The sequence below is a fragment of the Oryctolagus cuniculus genome, chromosome 7 (genome assembly GCF_051225735.1).
Source record: "Oryctolagus cuniculus isolate XC-2025 breed Fujian yellow rabbit chromosome 7, ASM5122573v1, whole genome shotgun sequence".
NCBI lineage: Eukaryota > Metazoa > Chordata > Mammalia > Lagomorpha > Leporidae > Oryctolagus > Oryctolagus cuniculus.
Window position 1 is genome coordinate 44113380 of NC_142873.1, and position 17275 is coordinate 44130654.

The 17275-nt window shown below is 60.7% G+C and overlaps 2 protein-coding genes across 5 annotated transcripts; both read left to right on the forward strand.

Moving 5' to 3' along the window:
* The first annotated feature begins 24 nt into the window (after nt 1-24).
* On the forward strand, nt 25-4526 carry PYGO2 (pygopus family PHD finger 2). Its single transcript, XM_089299885.1, has 3 exons — nt 25-677; nt 1097-1146; nt 1732-4526. Exons 1-3 carry the CDS (start codon nt 575-577, stop codon nt 2797-2799), a joined length of 1221 nt encoding a protein of 406 aa, XP_089156011.1. The 5' UTR covers nt 25-574; the 3' UTR covers nt 2800-4526.
* Nucleotides 3460-16229, forward strand: PBXIP1 (PBX homeobox interacting protein 1). 4 transcript variants are annotated; one of them, XM_089299876.1, is made up of 11 exons: nt 3460-5229; nt 8328-8414; nt 10109-10235; nt 10470-10534; nt 10607-10772; nt 12769-12999; nt 13084-13107; nt 13288-13370; nt 13451-13582; nt 14140-15347; nt 15587-16229. In XM_089299876.1, the coding sequence occupies exons 2-11, from the start codon at nt 8328-8330 to the stop codon at nt 15678-15680; spliced, it is 2217 nt and encodes a 738-aa protein (XP_089156002.1). In that variant the 5' UTR covers nt 3460-5229; the 3' UTR covers nt 15681-16229. The 4 variants fall into 4 exon arrangements, with proteins under 4 accessions (XP_089156002.1, XP_051714583.2, XP_069933710.2 ...); XM_051858623.3 differs by lacking the exon at nt 3460-5229 and adding an exon at nt 5321-5440; XM_051858620.3 differs by lacking the exon at nt 3460-5229 and adding an exon at nt 5603-5635.
* Nucleotides 16230-17275: the final 1046 nt, after the last annotated feature.

The window sequence follows — 17275 nt, forward strand, 5'->3', positions numbered from 1 at the left end:
CTGGGCCCTGGGCGCCGGCCGACTTAGTGCCCGGTGGGCGTGGAGACCGATTGTCCCCGGGGGATGCGGCTGCGGAGGGGCCTGGTGCAGGCGGGGCGGGGCGGGGCAGGGTCCGAGGCCAGCCGGCGGCTGCCGGTGCCTCCTGGGCACGCGCCCCTCGGCCCGCAATGGTACGGTCCGGTCGCAGGGGCTGGCGGGCGGCGTCCCGCGGTGAGCTGGGGCCGGCCGCTCCCTAGAGGGCGACGGCTGTCTCCACTAGGGCCGCCCCGTGGTCCTCTCTCCCCTCTTCCTGCGTTTTGAGGCGCCGAGTCTCCCAGTCCTTGCTTCCCCTCCCCGCCGCGCTCGGTGGTGGCGGCCGAGCGGAGTTCCGGTTCCGGTCGCTGCTGCTGCCGCGGGCGGGCGGCGAGTCTGGAGCGGGCTCGCAGTTCGTGCTCCAGCTCGGCGCCTCCCCCTCGCCGCACCTTGGGGCTGCAGCAGCTCGGGGGCCTGTGCTGCCCCGACTCCCCTTCCGGGGGATGGTGCAGCCTGAGGGCGCCTCCATCCCCCGCCGCCGCTGATCCCCGGCCCCCACTCCATGGCCGCCTCGGCGCCGCCCCCACCGGACAAGCTGGAGGGAGGTGGCGGCCCCGCACCGCCCCCTGCGCCGCCCAGCACCGGGAGGAAGCAGGGCAAGGCCGGTGAGAGTGCTGAGACGGGGCGGGGGCTGGAGAGACCTGGGACTTGGGAACCTTGGAGGGGAGGGTGGGGTTGGTCCCAAAGGCTGAGAGCGGGGAGGGCTTGAAGGGACGCTCAGGTGAAAAGGATGGGTCGGTGTAGCGCTCCGGGGTTGGGGGCAGGTGTGACAGATTGAGGACTTTCAAGGGTGTGGAGCCACGTGGAATCCAGTCAGGTGGAGTCTGATAGTGTCAACAGATAGGGTGTCTGCTTTCGAGAAAGGCATAGCTGACAGTAGGGCCCCACTCAGGACACGTTTTTCATATGACACTCCTTTGTTAGTATTCGCGAAATAAATGTGTGTTGAAGTTGACCGAGTTCTTGGAGCAGGGCTGGGAGGAGGAGGTTGGAGAAACTCGTCTGCCTTTTGCTGCTCTTCCAGGTCTGCAAATGAAGAGCCCAGAAAAGAAACGCAGGAAGTCCAATACTCAGGTGAATGTTGGCTGGTGGTGGGCGTGATTGCCAGGAGCCCCTGGCGCTGTCCGCTCTGTATTGCGTCAGGTGCAGGGAGAAGGAAGGCGGTGGGTTCTGTTTCTGGTCCTCGCCCTCAACTTCCTAACAAACGTAGGGGATAATCCTTCCCCACGAGAGTCCCTTACCTAAGAGCTGGTCGGGCAGGGTTGCAGCCTTCTTTTTCCCCCATTTTTCCTGTCCTGGCTCCTTCAAGACAGCGTAGCAGGTAACCACCTAGCGAACCTTTTCTAAGTGCCAGACGTTGTGCCGAGGGGCCTGAATGGTTTGGGGGAGCTGGGCACTGTCCTTGTATCACGGAGAGCTTTGGGGTCAGAGCTGGGACTTCAGCGTGGTCCTCCCTGTTTTTCAAAGGCGTTCCTGACTGCGCTGTTCTGCCCTGCTCCCTCTGTTTCTATGTTGCATTCTGAGGTCCGTCTTGGTCTTGGCGCTGGCCGGCCAGTGTCCACCTCCAGAACGCTGTGGTGTCTGTGGTGTTCTGCCCACGTGTGTTTGGCTCCGTGTCAGGCCCCTGTGACCCTCTTTCCCTCATCTGTTCCTCCCTAGGGCCCTGCATACTCACATCTGACGGAGTTTGCGCCACCCCCGACTCCCATGGTGGATCACCTGGTTGCATCCAACCCTTTTGAGGATGACTTCGGAGCCCCTAAGGTGGGGGCCACAGCCCCTCCGTTCCTTGGCAGTCCTGTGCCCTTTGGAGGCTTCCGCGTACAGGGGGCCATGGCGGGCCAGGTACCCCCAGGCTACGGCACTGGAGGTGGAGGGGGTCCCCAGCCACTTCGGCGACAGCCTCCCCCTTTCCCTCCCAACCCTATGGGCCCTGCTTTCAACATGCCCCCCCAGGGCCCTGGTTACCCACCACCAGGCAACATGAACTTTCCCAGCCAACCCTTCAGCCAGCCTCTGGGTCAAAACTTCAGCCCTCCTGGTGGGCAGATGATGCCAGGCCCCGTGGGGGGATTTGGCCCCATGATCTCGCCCACCATGGGACAGCCTCCCAGAGGGGAGCTGGGTCCTCCTTCCCTCCCGCAACGCTTTGCCCAGCCAGGGGCGCCTTTTGGCCCTTCTCCGCTCCAGAGACCAGGTCAGGGACTCCCTAGCCTGCCCCCCAACACAAGTCCCTTCCCTGGCCCGGACCCCGGTTTTCCTGGATCTGGTGGTGAGGACGGGGGGAAGCCCTTGAATCCACCTGCTCCCACTGCTTTTCCCCAGGAGCCCCACTCGGGCTCCCCTGCTGCTGCTGTCAACGGGAATCAGCCCAGCTTCCCACCAAACAGCAGCAGCCGGGGTGGGGGTACTCCAGATGCTAACAGCCTGGCACCCCCTGGCAAGGCAGGTGGGGGCTCAGGGCCCCAGCCTGCCCCAGGCCTGGTGTACCCGTGTGGTGCCTGTCGGAGCGAGGTGAACGACGACCAAGATGCCATTCTGTGTGAGGCGTCCTGCCAGAAGTGGTTCCACCGCGAGTGCACGGGCATGACTGAGAGCGCCTACGGGCTGCTGACCACTGAGGCCTCTGCCGTCTGGGCCTGCGATCTCTGCCTCAAGACCAAGGAGATCCAGTCTGTCTACATCCGCGAGGGCATGGGGCAGCTGGTGGCTGCTAACGATGGGTGACTGCCCGGTGGTCTGGGGAAGTGCACACGTCCCTCCCTGCTCTTCCAGGGTGATTGTTTCGTGTCTGGCTCTTGGTCCTTGTTTCCGCTGGTTTCCCATCCCCGTGGAGCAGAAGCAGTGGCTCCTGGGAGCAGAAAAGGAACTGAGGTGGGCAGGCGGAAGAGCCGGCGCGTGTCTCTGGAAACTCACGTGCGTTGAGATCTGTTTGCAGAGATCCAGGAAACCAAAGTCCTGCTGAGCAGAGCTGTGTGTTTTGGTGGCCATCTGGAAGTCTAGGAGCGTGGCTGCAAGAAAAGAAGTGGACGGAGGCAGACCCCAAGGACCGGGGTGTCCGCCGGCGGAGACGGATGCCCTGGACACCCCTCTCTAGGCCCGCAGCTCCAGCCTTAGCTTTTGGGGTCAGAGTGTTTGAGAGGTCTGGCCCCATCCCTGCAGTAGCCTTTTTGTGGGCTCTGGGAGACAGCTTTGAGGAATACGTGGAGAGTTCTCCCTCACCTTCCTCTCCCTTCCCTTCCCCTCCCCTCCCCTCCCCTCCCCTCCCCTCCCCTCCCCTCCCCTCCCCTCCCCTCCCCTCCCCTCCCCTCCCCTTCCCCTCACCCCAAGACCCACCCAACTCCTCCCCCTTCAGAGAACCAAATAGCTGGATGGAGTAGGAGGGCTCCAGGCTGTGGCTGTCTTTGGTGACTCTTTGGGCTTCGAGACAGTGGGCCGGAGAGGCTGTCGGGAACATTTTCCTGATACCAAAGTCACTGGGCCTTTCTCAGCCTCTCGTGCTTTTCTCCTAATGGCCATATTTTTTGCCAAAAACGAGGTTCCGTGGTCTGAGTGACCAGAACATTAGACGTCTAGGCTGTCCTGAAGTCTGCACTCGGGTGGCTCGCCCCACCCCCCACCTTGTCCATCTGTTGCACATTATACTCAGCGCTGATCTGAAACTTTCCCCCGCGCTTGCTTCCCTGCCTCCCTGGCTTGATTGGAGGAGGGCTGGAGAAGGCAGAGCCCTTATACCTCATTTTCCCTCCTGATAAAGGATCCAAGAGAGGCCCTGTCATGGCCCTGTGGGTAGGGGGAGGCCCTGGGATCCTCACTGCCATGGTACTAAAAGGTAGAAGAGCCTGGATTGTTTTGCTGCTTTTTCCTTGCTGTTCTTTCTTACCATCTTGGGCCCTCTCAGCCAGCGCTGCACTGGTGGTTTTTTTTTTTTTTTTTTTTTTTTTTTTTTTTTTTTTTGTGAGCACTGCCAGTCAGAGGTGGGACTTGGGCCTATTCAGGAGCCCCTGACAGCTGCCCTTTCTTCCTTGCAGCTGGTACACACATTCCTCAAAGGGGCGGGGGAGGCAGGCACAGGGTGTGGTGGCAAAGGCCTGCCCTCTGTGGTGTGTGCCCCCCACCCCTGGCACTGCCCTGATGGAACCAGCAGACTGAGGCTGTGAGAAAGAAGAGGGGGCTCCGGGCTGCTCTGGCATTGTGGCACTCACCCCCCACCCTTCTGCACTGAGACAGCATCGGTGGCACCTCCCTACCACTCAGCTTGGTATTGTGTTTGTGGTTCTGTCTGCCCCTCTTTGTTGCTACCCATGACGCCTACATGTTTTGTAAGTGGCTCCTGGGAGAGCTGTCTTTCATCTGCCCTCTCCACTGCTTTTTCGAAGTGGGGTGGCAGAGGTGTGGTTGTGTGTGGGGGGGTCTTTTGTATGGTTGGATTAATAAAATGACTTGAAAAGCCAGACCAGGACTCCTTGCTATTGATGTGGAAAAAGGCTGGTGGCACCACTGTCACAGCCAGGAGGGAAGGGGCGCTTGGGAGGTGAGGATAAGTATTTGGCACAGGGCCCCTGGAGGCGGGAGTGGGAAAAAGCCTCAGGCCCCTGGCTGACCCTGGTAGAAGCGGTAGAAGGGGCTGAGCCGAGGAGGCCAGTGTTCTCCCCTCCCTCGTGTCCTGAGAAGCGAGTTTCCTTTCTGAGCACATTCCTGGGCCAGGCCTGGAGCCAGGCTGCAGACTTGGCTCCAAGGCTTCTGGTTGTTTGTGCTGGGGGGTCCAGTGTAGCTCGAGGGTGAGGGGAGGGGCCGACCCAGTGTAGCAAATTTCACTTCAGGATGCTTGTCAGCGTCCCTTCCCCGCCCCGCCCCCCTCTTAAAAGTAGCGGTGACATCTTCAAATAGTCTGCGTGTGGAGCCGGTGGGGAGCAGGGCGGGAGCGCTATTTCTAAACCCGCAGTTTGCCACCCATTGCTCTCCCCTCCCCCGCCCTACAGCTGTCTCCGTCTATCCCGGGGCAAGTTGGCCCCTTGTCCTCGTCCTCTTGGAGGACACCACCCTTCTTTGCCTTTCTCTGTTTGGGTCTTCCCTCTGGAAACTTCAGAGGCTGGGAAAAGGAAAGAGAGGTCACCCAAATCTCACTTTGCTGGGTCTCGAGTCGCCCACCCAGAGGTAAGCTCAGGTTTACCGAAGGTGTGGGTCTACCCCGCCCCCTGGCTCTCAACTCTGACTTTCATTGGCTGAAAGTTTCCGCCCCTTTAGGGAAGTCAACTTCCCACTGGTCAGTCCCGGGTCATGTGACTCCCCCTGGTTCCCCGGGCTGGAAACCTGGGGAGGCAGCTATAAGTTAGGCTGACGACTGACTGAAGCGAGAGGGGGTCAGGTAATGCAGTGGCTGGGGAGGGCCCCAGGATGCCTGTGGGAGGGGGATAGAGGAAGGGGAGGGCAGAAGTCTAGAAGCAGTGGGCTAGGGCAGGGAGCCAAGGAACTGCTCGTCAGAGGACGCAGGGCGGGGGGAAAGGAGGGGGCAGACATTTCTGAAGCAGGAACTTGCCTTGGGTCCCCCAGTTGTTTTGCCGTAAGTCCTTTGCTTCAGAGGTTTGGGGCCACGACCTTTACAGGGGTTGTAGTTAGCTGGAGGTGAGACTTCCTAGCTTGGTACGGAGTGGGAGAGCTCCCTCTTTGGCTGTTTTTTAGAAATAGCAGAAGTCTCTGACAGTTCTTACAGGATGTTTTCGTTGAATCCTGCCAGGATGGAAAGAAAGGGGATCGTGGGAACGGGGGTGGAAGTGGGAGTAGAAAAAGACCTGAAAACACAGCAGGGAAGGGTGGCGATCGAGCGCAGAAGGAACTTCCTAATAAGGCAGTGAGATGCTCGCGTGGGAGAACAGGGATATCTTTTGGAATCTTGGATGAACCCAGCCAGGAGAGATCAGGGCTTGGGACCCTGGGTGCAGGGGTTCCAGACTGTCTCCTGTTTGGATCCCCGAAGTGTTTATCTTGTTGACCCAAATACGGTTGCTTGTTTCCATGGAGACGGTGGGTCTGACATCACCCTGGTTGCCATGGTGCTGGGTTCTAGAGGACCTGAGCAGGCTGTGCAAAGCCAGGGATAAACAGGGACTTCAGCCCAAGCTGCTGCCACTTCCTTCCTGACACCACCTGTTAACTGGGGGTGGGGAGAGGATGACAGAACAGAACGGCAGGGAGGGGCTGAGCGCAGAACGCTGTCAGCGACGGCTTTACGGATGCCTGGAGAAGTGGGCAGGGTGTCCTCCTGGATTCGGTTGGGGGGAGTCACTGCCGCCCTTCCTCTTCTGTGTGGATGAGTGTGTGTGTCCGGGAGCGTGAGCATTGGGGCAGACCCCGCGAGGTGTCTTTCACCTATTCTGGGCTTGGATCTTTTTTTTTTTTTTTTTTTTTGACAGGCAGAGTGGATAGTGAGAGAGAGAGACAGAGAGAAAGGTCTTCCTTTTGCCGTTGGTTCACCCTCCAATGGCCGCCGCGGCCGGCACGCTGCGGCCGGCGCACCGCGCTGATCCGATGGCAGGAGCCAGGAGCCAGGTGCTTTTCCTGGTCTCCCATGGGGTGCAGGGCCCAAGCACCTGGGCCATCCTCCACTGCACTCCCTGGCCACAGCAGAGGGCTGGCCTGGAAGAGGGGCAACCGGGACAGAATCCGGCGCCCCGACCGGGACTAGAACCCGGTGTGCCGGCGCCGCTAGGCGGAGGATTAGCCTAGTGAGCCACGGCGCCGGCCCCTGGGCTTGGATCTTGACAGGCAAGAGCCATAGGAGGTTATTAGGGCACCCGGCAGGGCTTAAAACCAACTGCAGCATGAGGGAGTGGCATGGGGTTTTCACAGGCAGAGCTGCCTTGCTTGCCAGCCTCACTTTCCTTTCCCAGTTTCCTCGTAGTCATCTTCCACTCACTGCCTCTCTAGTCCCTTGGAAATCTTCCAGTTACTGTCTCCTGGAGGTTACTAGGCAGGACCCAGGGCTTAGTTATTTATCTGAAAGGCAGAGTTACTGAGAGGCAGAGGCAGAGAGAGAAGTAAGTTTTCCATCCACTGGTTCACTCTCCAAATGGCCGCAACGGCTGCAGGTGGTCTGATCCGAAGCCAGGAGCCAGGAACTTCTTCCGGGTTCTCCACGTGGGCGCAGGGGCCCAAGGACTTGGGCCATCTTCTACTGCTTTCCCAGGCCAAGGCAGAGAGCTGGATCAGAAGTGGGGCAGCTGGGACTTGAACCAGTCCCCGTATGGAATGTTGGCACTGCAGGCAGCAACTTTACCGGCCACGCCACAGCACCAGCCCCTCTCCCTTCACCTTTATGCTGGTCCCAACTGCAGCTGTCCCAACCAGAGGGGGCAGTTTTGGCTTTGGACAAAGCAGTGAGTCCCTCTCTTGTCCTGCTTTGGTTCAGGCTTTGGAAGTGGCAATGATTTGATTCCTGCACCACCCCCCAACCCTTGGCCTGTTGTTGTCTATTCTATGCTGACTGTAAGGTGACATATGCATGATAGTTGCCATAAATCCCGTTTCCCAGTCACCTTCCAGTCCCCCAAGACCAACACTCTGGAGAGTTCCAAGAAGGGAAACAGTGTAGGGTGGAGAGTGAGTGACACCGTGTGGATCTGAACCCTGCCAGTGGTTCTGAAGCCCAGCTGCACGTGAGAACCATCGAGAGGTTTTAACAAAGGTCCTGTTTGGCCTGAGCCCCACAGCTGATTCAGAATCTTCGGTGATTGCAGTGTGCAGGCAGAGTTGAGATTCCCCGAGTGAGACCATGAAAAGGACTTGTTGTGGGTAGCTTGTGTGAGACTTAGGACCACCAAGTCTGTCTGCTGGGCAGGATGCAGTGACTGTGGAGGTGCCTGGTGTTTTCTTATCAGCTGCTGGTCTTTGGCAAGTCAAGGTGGCCAACCTTTCTGGGCTTCATCCCCTCTGACTATCACACTGGGGGTTGGGCTGGATGCTCCCCAGGGCCTTTCCAGCCTTATGTGTCTTTGACCTTTCAAGGTCAGCCGGATTTCCCAAGGCCTTGCTTGTCCCTGGAAGAGGCAGGCTTCTCTGCGGTTGTTAGCATTTTCTGATTTGCAAGCCACATACCATGCAGAAGAGCTGAGGTGTTCACGGTCAGGAGGACTGGAACCAGTCTGGTTCTGGAGGTTGCTGCCCAGCCCTTGACCCTTGGAACCCAGCCAAGCCTCCCTGCTGCAGCCCGCCTCTCCTGAAGGGAGCTCCAGTTCTTAAAGAGCTTTTCTCTGCAGATGGAAGCCACAGCATCCTCGCCGACCTCATCAGCTATGGCCTCCAGCCCAGACTCCGATAATAGCTGGGTGCTTGCTGGCTCCGAGGTAGGAAGAGTGGGCCTGGGAACCACATGGAGCGGGGGTGGGGTGGGGGAGGGATGGTTTCCTGCAAGTCTGGGCTGCTTTCTGAGTCTGTTCCCTTCTTTGGTCCCCCTGGTCACCTACCTGCATTACTTCCTGCTGGCTGTGAGAAAGACTCCAGTAGAGAAGGTGCTCAGGCCTTGGGGGTCAGAGGTTGGGACTTGGACCATGCCTTGAAGGAGGGGTGCCTGGGTATGCTGAGATTAGTAGGGAGGGAATTCCGCCAGGGACACCAGCATGAGCAAAGGTCCTGGTGTGACAGTAGGAAAACCACGTTGCGGGGGACTGTGAGGAGGCCCACTGGACGAGACGGAGGCGTGGGTAGAGCCAGTGTTGGAGTGAGGTTGGGGGTGGAACCTCCTCGGAAGAGGCATTCTGGCCTCACCCTGATGGGAAGACGGTGAAGGATTTTGAGTCGGAGCGTGGCGGAGGGTGAGGCCACTGTGTGTGCAGGCAGAAATGGAGATTTCCAGGGCTCCTGCAGCTACAGGCAGCAGTCGGTGGGGTAAGAACCCAGCAGACTTCTGGGTTTGGAGGCTACTGAGAAGGGGGCGGCAGGACGAGGCCCGAGTGCCTGGGGAGGGGACGGCAAAATTGTGGCCACGGGATCTCTGCATGTTCTCAGCTGCAGAACTTGGTGCTTTAGAGACACAGGGAGGGTGGTGGGGAGGTGCTCGCCTCAGGCAAGCGAAGTTGGAGGAGCCCACAGGGGGTGACTTCCTGGGCGACCTGGAGCAGGATAACATGGACTGGGCCATGCTGGCCGAGGGGGCAAGTGGGACTGGTGCTGTGCTCTCAGACAGCTCTGGCCTCCTGCTCCGGTGTCTTGGCTGACGGCTGGAGGACCTTGGGCAAAAGCCATTTCACTTCTCTGCCTACCCCTGTAGAATGAGGGTTGTGATTCTTGCCTTGTCAGGGTGGCCATGAGAAAGAAAGCAATTGAAAATTGTGAAGAAACATACTAAAGTAAAGAACTCTTCTCAGAGGAGTAGCAGGAGCCCTGGGTGGGATGGGTGGGCCATGGGCCTGCCGTGGTGGTAGGGGTTGTTGGTGGGGACATGCAGAGAGGAGACACTGAGGCTGTCCCGTGACCAGGCCGGGACGGCCAGGCCGAGAGCATGTGGGAGATGGGTGTATGTGGCTGGGGTGAGCTGGGCTGTTGCATGCAGCTGCTGGGAAATGGGGGTGTGGGCGGCCAGTGGGAGTGGCCAGCTGTAAGTGCCTGGCCAGATGTGAGGGCAGTTGCAGGGATGGCCCTGGGGAGCGTGACTGTGACTCCTGGGCACCCAGGGGACTTTGATCTCCTACTTCCCAACCAGTGACCGGAGTGCTCGTTGGTAGGAAGTACTGGTGCTTTTTGGGGAGGAAGGCTGGGCTCTGGCTGGCCTCACTCAGGGCCTTGGTGGACAGTGGTCGGGGTCGTCCAGTGCCTGAGCGCAGGGTGTGTCTCAGTTTACCCGAGGGCGGGTGTCTGCAAGCTGCCTCGCAGTAGCACGTGAGGCGGGGGTGGGTGGGAGCCCTTTCTCCTGCACTGAGACCGCTTAGTCTCACGTGTCCTGAGGTGTGGGTTGGGGTCCCTGAGTGATGCCGCCAGCACCCAGGGCCCCGGCAGAGCACCCTTGCCCCGGAGCAGCCTTTCCGCCGTTCCCTCCTCACAGAGCCTGCCCGTGGAGACGCTGGGCCCAGACCCCGGGATGGACCCCGAACCTGAGAGAGCCCCCCAGCTCCCTCGGAGCCCCTTCAAGGCAGGTGGTGCAGAATTGGCTGGGGCCTTGGATGGAGCAGGTAATGGGGCCTTGAGGAGGGGGCCTGCAGCACCCTCCCTCCTCTGGGGTTCCCGCATCCTCAGGAAAGGGAGGCTGGTCAGTCTCACTTCCCTCCTTGGTCTCAGTTTACCAACCCCATCCCTCGGGGGCTTTTTCCTGTCCCTTAACCTGGTGAGGGCCTGTGGGAGCTGGAGGCGGCTGTGGAGAGTTCAGCTGGGGCAGTGCTTTCTCTGGGCCTTTTTTCCCACTGTAGGGACCCCTTCCCAGACTGAAAGTCCCCCGTCTGATCCTGCTCTGCCAGAGGAGATGGAGGTCAAGGTGAGGGCCTGCGCTGTGGGAGGGAGGGGGTAGGGAAGGAGTGGGGTCTGCTTACGGCTATGTCTGCACCAGGGCGCTCTGGCAGCTGACGGTCACGACGTGGAGCCCCCTGGCCCAGGAGACACAGTGGTCCAGGGAGATTTGCAGGAGAGTCCTGTGGCTGTGGACCCGGGACAGGACACCCGGGACCTGGAGCATCAGAGTTCCCCACAGAGGCTGCCCTCAAGCCCCAAAGCAGGTGAGCGTCTTCCTTGTCCCTGGTCAGCCTCCTGGATGGCGTGGGTGTGGGAGTGGCTGCCACCGTGAGCACAGCTCTGCTTCAGGCCCTGGGACCAGCACCCTGGGGCCCTGCTCCCTCAGGCCAGCCCTGCGGATCCTGAAGCTCAGGGGTTCCTCCCACAGACAAGAGTGACTTGCCCTGGGTCACACCACTCTCAGCTGCAGGGGCCTCGTCTTTCCTTGCTTCTGGAATTCAGCTGTCAACTCCAGGACCCCTTCCTCATGCTGGTGGGCTCAGGAGGAGGGAAAAGGGTGGCTCAAGGGGCGCGCAGGGCAGGGCAGGGCAGGTGTGGTGGCACAGAAGGTTAACCTGCTCCATGGGATGCCCGCATTCCATCTTGAGTGCTAGCTTGAGTCCCAGCTACTCTGTTTCCAGCCCTGCTCCCTGCTGATGTGCCTGGGAAGCAGCAGAGGATGGCCCAAGCACTTGAGTCTTTGGCACCCATGTAGGAAATCTGAATAGAGTTCTTGGCTCCTGGCTTCAGCCTGGCCCAACCCTGGCTGTTGCAGTCATTTGGGGAGTGACCCAGCAGGAGGAAGATCTCTTCCATTTTCTCTGTTACTCTGCCTTTCAAATAAATAAATCTTTTTATTTTTTAAAGATTTATTTATTTATTTGAAAGTCAGAGTTACACAGAGGAGAGGCAGAAAGAGAGAGAGAGGTCTTCCATCCTATGTTCACTCCCCAATTGGCCGCAATGGCCAGAGCTGTGCCTATCCAAAGCCAGGAGCCAGGAGCTTCTTCTGGGTCTCCCATGTGGGTGCAGGGGCCCAAGGACTTGGGCCATCTTCTACTGCTTTCCCAGGCCACAACAGAGAGCTGGATTGGAAGTGGAGCAGCCAGGACTTGAACCGGTGTCCATGTGGGATGCCAGCGCTTCAGGCCAGGGCATTAATCCGCTGCACCACAGCGCTGGCCCCCAAATAAATAAATCTTAAAAAAAAAAAAAAAAAAAAAAAAGGCAGAGCAGACTGTATCGTGATACGTGTCAGACCTGTGGGGGGGGGTGTGTGTGCAGAAAGAAGGTGGAGTCTTGGTGCTTCCAGCTGTGAGCGTGAGGTGGTCAGGGCACACACTGAGGGTGAAGGAGAGGACAGACAGGTGGAGGTGACATTTGAGTGGAACCTCAAGCACATAGGAGGTGGAGCCAGGAAGCGAGAGAACATTCCAGACCCAGCCGCAGCATCAGTGAGGGGCAGGGCTGCCTGGCCTGCACTAAGGAGGCTCTGTCAGGGTCTTGGGGCTCAGGAGGGGGTGTTGGTCTCAGTGAGGAGTGAAGGGGTGGAGGGAGAGGCAGGGGCTGGGGTCGTTTTGGAGGCCGCCGCAGTGGTCGGGCAGAGATGATGTGAGATGACGAGCTTGGGCAGCTCCAGTGCGGGCTGGGAAGACACTGAATGGTCCAGATATGTAAGGATATACCTGCCAGGTTATCTGGGTGTCAGTGAGGAGGGAGGGCTTGGGTTAGCAGTGGTGCCTCTCCCTGGATTTGGGGGGCAGTGTGTTGGCACCCCCAGAGGGGGCGGCTGGAACCCTGGGAAGGCCAAGTTGGGAGTCACAGATGAGGGCCGCGTCTGCTGTGGGGGAAGCCATTGGGGTGGCTGGGAGTTGTGCCCACATGGAAGGAGAGTTGAGGAGCTCAGGGGGGTGGCAGAAAGGGGGAGGCCAGAGAGCTCAGAGGGTGGGGGCAGGGGGCGGGGAAGCTTTGACAGTGGCAGGAGCTTGAGGAGGCACCTGCTGGAGGAAGCAGGGTGCACGGAGGGTGGAGGTGGCTCTTGTGGCTTGCAGGGGGAAAGGACTGTCCCCTGCCTACAGACTGGGCAGGCACAGTCCTCAGCGCCAGGCAGGTGGGCAGGCTCTCCACATGCCCTTCCTGTGGTCAGGGTCGGGGGCCCCCTCTTCCCCTGTGTCCCTGCCCTTCCAGCTGCCTCACGCCTGTCCCCATCCCTCCTCCCAGCTTGGGTCAGGGAAGAGGGCCGCAGCTCCAGCAGCGAGGACACTGACATGGACGTGGAGGGCCTGCGGAGACGGCGGGGCCGGGAGCCCAGTCCGCCTCGGCCCGTGGCGCCCCTGGATGTGGAGGACCGGGCCAGGGCCCAGGGTGCGGCTGGGGAGCTGGGCATCTCACTCAACATGTGCCTCCTCGGGGCCCTGGTCCTGCTGGGCCTGGGGCTCCTCCTCTTCTCCGGTGAGTGGCGCCTCCCTGGGGCCCGGGCCTCACCTCTCATCCTCCCTTGAGGGCCTCACCAGGCACCCGTGTCTCCATCCCCAGGTGGCCTCTCGGAGTCCGAGAGCGGTGAGCGGGCTCGGCCCTGCTGGTGCTTGTCTGTGGCACGTGTGGGTGTCCCTGGGTCAGGAGCAGGGGGACAGGGTGTAGGGAGGGGCCAGGCCAGGAGGGGGTTGTGTGTGGAGGGGTGGGAGGTGGGGGAAGGAGTGGGCTCCGGCGAGACTGGTTTCTGGACTTCCTCTCCCACAGGGCCTGTGGAGGAAGTGGAGCTGCAGGTCTTTCCAGATCCTGGCTCAGACCCTGGCCTGCGGGATGCCGCGGGGGGCGAGCAGGTATGTGGGGCCTGGTGGGCAAGAAGCTGGGGCTGCCCTGGCCATGGGACAGGTGCACTAAGTGGCTCGTCTGTTCTCAGGATGGGCTAAGGGAGCGGCTGCCGGCCCCAACGCCCCTCAATGGCGCCCCCAGCCTGCAGAACATGGGCCTTCTGCTGGACAAGCTGGCCAAGGAGAACCAGGATATCCGGCTGCTGCAGGCCCAGCTGCAGGTGGGCACAGGTGGGGGGTGGGGTGGGGATGGCCCGCCAAATCAAGCGTCTGTCCTAGCGGCCTGCCCAGCAGGGAGTGGCCCCTGTTCCCCAGCCCACCTTGGCCTCTCCATTCCCCCCAGCACTGGGGCCCCTTCCTAGTTCTCTCTGAGCAGCCCTCGTGCTGAGGCCTATCTCACGCGGCATGGCGCCTCTGCCAGGTGGAGTCTGCCCGGGCATTGCCTGGGGGAGGATTTGAATATCATGCCAGGTTCATGCCAAGCTCATGCCAAGCGCTGTAGCCAGCAGTGTCTTTCTGGGTATGGGAGTGGGGAATAGGGCCACGAGCGCCACGTGTCGGCTCTCCTTAGGTGGATCTGAGAGGTGTGTGCTGATGACGTAGATGCTCAGGCGCAGCGTGGGATTCAGGGATCCCAGGTTCTGGCGATGGGGAGGAGCGTGAGAATCAAGCCTGCAGCTGTCCCAGGCCACGGAAGGGGCTCGGGCCACCTGCCCGCTGTCATGGAATGCAACGGGGGATGACCTGAAGGGACTCCATGTGGTTTCCTTCATTTCAGGCCCAGAAGGAAGAGCTGCAGAGTCTGATGCACCAGCCCAAGGGGCTAGAGGAGGAGAACGCCCGGCTGCGGGGGGCCCTGCTACAGGGTGAGGCCTCCCAGCGGGCCCTGGAGTCAGAGCTGCAGCAGCTGCGGGCCCGGCTTCAGGGCCTGGAAGCTGGCTGCATCCGAGGCACAGATGGCGTATGCCTCAGCTGGGGCAGAGGCCCACAGCATGGGAAGGCCAGCAAGGAGCAGGGCCCTGGTGCGCAGGAGCCAGATCCTGGCTTTCTGGAGCAGAAGAAGCAGCTGGAGGCTGAGGCCCAGGCGCTGCGGCAGGAGTTGGAGAGGCAGCGGCAGGTGCTGGGGTCTGTACAGCAGGACCTGCAGAGGAGCCTGCGGGATGCAGGCAGAGGAAGCCCGGCTCATGCTGGCTTGGCTGAGCTGGGCCAGAGATTGGCCCAGCAGCTGCAGGGCCTGGAGAACTGGGGTCAGGACCCTGGGGTCCCTGCCAATGCCTCAGAGGCCTGGCATCAGAAGCCCCACTCCCAGAATTCCAAGGAGTGGAATGGAAAGGAAAAGTGGCGGGATGGGCAGAGGGACCGCAAGGCTGAGCACTGGAGGCAGAGGAAGGAGGACTCTGCCCGGGCAGGGAGGAAGAGCTGGGAGGGGGATGAGGACAGGGAGCCGGCAGGGAGGCCGGGGGATGGCCCGCCGCGAGTGGAGGAGAGGTGGAGCAAGAAAGATGGCAAGCGCCAGGACCGCAAGGGCCTTCCGAGGAAGGGCGGGGGCCCTGGCCCGGGGGAAAGGCAGAAGCATCCTGGGTGGAGGGAAGGCGCTAAAGACCCTCGCAGCCCCCCGCCACCCTGGGAGCAGCTGTTGAAGCACAGGTTCCGGGCACCCCAGGGCTGCTCAGGTGTGGCCGAGTGTGCGCAGCAGGAGGGCCTGGCCCCCGTGCGGCAACAGGAGCTGGCCTCTCTGCTGAGATCATACCTGGCGCGGCTGCCCTGGGCGGGGCAGCTGGCCCAGGAGCTTCCCCTCTCACCGGCTTACTTTGGTGAGGATGGCGTCTTCCATCATGACCGCCTCCGCTTCCGGGATTTTGTGGATGCCTTGGAGGACAGCCTGGAGGAGGTGGCTGTGGGACAGACAGGTGATGATGATGAGGTGGACGACTTTGAGGACTTCGTCTTCAGCCACTTCTTTGGGGATAAAGCACTCAAGAAGAGGTGGGCATGGGGTGGGGGTTGGGTCTGGTGGGACAGAGGGGAGGCAGCGGGAGGGGAAAACAGCCCTGGGCAGGGGTCTTTCATTTGGGGACTTCTCTGCTTTTGTCCCCAGCTGGCTTCGCCCCTTGTGGGCAGGAAGCTGCCTCTGCTTACCTTACGGTGTTCCTGAAGAGTCCCTTTATGGGCTGGGGGCAGCGCTGCCCCCTAAAGGACCCCTCCCCATCTGTGTCTCCCCACAGGTCCGGGAAGAAGGACAAGCATGGGCGGAGCCCCAGAGAGGCAGGGCCCAAGGAGGTGCACAGCCACCCCCACCACCCCCACCACCGGGGCTGAGGCCCCGCCCAAGATCCCAAGACATCATCTAACCCCCAGGGGCTGGGCCGACACCAGGCCACTGGCATCTCTCCTGGCCCATTTGCTGGCCTTGGATGTCCTTCATGGAGGAGAGCGAGGTATCCCAGCCCTGCACTGATGCCATAGAGAAGGCCTTAGCCTAGCCGCACCTGCCTTGCTGTCTATGCAAATGTACGCAAATGAGCAGGGCCCCTGGCAGCCTGAGTGTCATGCCAACGTGAATGGGGGTGGGCCAGGAGCCTTTTTGAGGGGGAGGGGTGTCATCCTGATTCAGAAGCCAAAGAGCTTTTGTCCTGTTGTGTGTATGCCCCCAGAGTGGGCTCTGCGCACCGACCCGGCACCTCCTGGGACTTGACTCAAGTTGCTGGCTGGAGGCCCAGCACCAGGACTTTCCCTGGCGTTTTGCTAAATTTGGAAGCAGCTGTCCCCAGTGGGTGAAGTCCCCTCTTGAACTCTGCTTCTCACGTGGCCTCACCTCCCTTGTGAACTGTAAATGCAGATCCTAATAAAGTGTTGTGTGAGCTGGGACGCTGGGTGGGGCTCTGTCCCCGGCGTGGCCCCCAGGCTCAGGGACACAGGGTGGGGGATGGCGCCCCTCACTGGCCGCTCGAGTGGATGGGTGCCACCCCAGGCACCGGCCTTTGCTACCTTATCCCACAAGCTCCGTCCCCCTCACTTGTTCTCCTGGGCTGGGGCCTTCCCGTGTGCTTGCAGCCGCCTGGACTGTGCCCCAGCTGGTTTTGGTGCCTGAGCCTTGCACTCGAATCCAGGCCAAGTGATACTGAGCGGGTTAATCCCCGGGAACCTTGGGTTTCTTGTCCTCACAAAATGGGACTGAAGGGCTGGGAAGATTAAAGGAAGCACTGGAGGCAAGGTGCCTGTCCTGTCTTGAGCAGAGAAGCTCCTGCCTTTGCAGCCGGTGTGGAGTGGGCGCAGGAGATGAGGGAGCCACTAGGTGGCACTCTGGCTCCACATTGCCTCGCAGCCTCTCAGGCTCCCTCCCCCAGGAAGACCCAGCCACCCCTGGGCTCCTTTGTAGACGTCTTCCTGGAGAGCTCACCTCGGTCCACGTGGCAGCCCAGTGTGCTTCTCGACTACCCTGGAACTGCCCCAGCAGGTGCAAGGGACAGAAACATGGGAGCAGGGCGGGGCCGGCCCTGCGGTGCAGTGGGTCAGCCACTGCCTGTGATGCTGGCATCCCATGAGAGCCGGTTGGAGTCCCCACTGCTCGGCTTCCCATTCAGTTCCCTGCTTGAGAAAAGCAGCAGAGGGTGGCCCCAGTGCTCAGGCCCTGGCTCCCCACGTGACAGACCTCTCTGGAGTCCCTGGCTCCTGCCTTCAGCCTGGCCCAGCCCTGGCCATTGCAGTTGCAGTGGCTGTTTGGGGAGTGAACCAGCAGATGGAAGATTCTCTCTCTCTCTCTCTCTCTCTCTCTCTCTCTCTCTAACTCTGCCTTTCAAAATGAAGTAATTTTTTTATGGGACCAGGGTCAGGCCAAGGCCGAGGAGGGAGGGGCTGCGGGCTACAGGGGGCTGGGAGTGGGCTCTGTGCTGTCGAGCAGTGCTTACATTGTG

What these genes read in the sequence shown, in the direction of transcription:
- PYGO2 (XM_089299885.1), top strand. Translation starts at nt 575, where the DNA reads ATGGCCGCCTCGGCGCCGCCCCCACCGGACAAGCTGGAGGGAGGTGGC. An exon ending in GAGGAAGCAGGGCAAGGCCG is followed by an intron (nt 678 to 1,096) that starts GTGAGAGTGCTG and finishes CTGCTCTTCCAG; the next exon opens with GTCTGCAAATGAAGAGCCCA. An exon ending in GCAGGAAGTCCAATACTCAG is followed by an intron (nt 1,147 to 1,731) that starts GTGAATGTTGGC and finishes GTTCCTCCCTAG; the next exon opens with GGCCCTGCATACTCACATCT.
- PBXIP1 (XM_089299876.1), top strand. Translation starts at nt 8,328, where the DNA reads ATGGAAGCCACAGCATCCTCGCCGACCTCATCAGCTATGGCCTCCAGC. An exon ending in GCCCTCAAGCCCCAAAGCAG is followed by an intron (nt 10,773 to 12,768) that starts GTGAGCGTCTTC and finishes CCCTCCTCCCAG; the next exon opens with CTTGGGTCAGGGAAGAGGGC. An exon ending in GGGGCTCCTCCTCTTCTCCG is followed by an intron (nt 13,000 to 13,083) that starts GTGAGTGGCGCC and finishes CTCCATCCCCAG; the next exon opens with GTGGCCTCTCGGAGTCCGAG.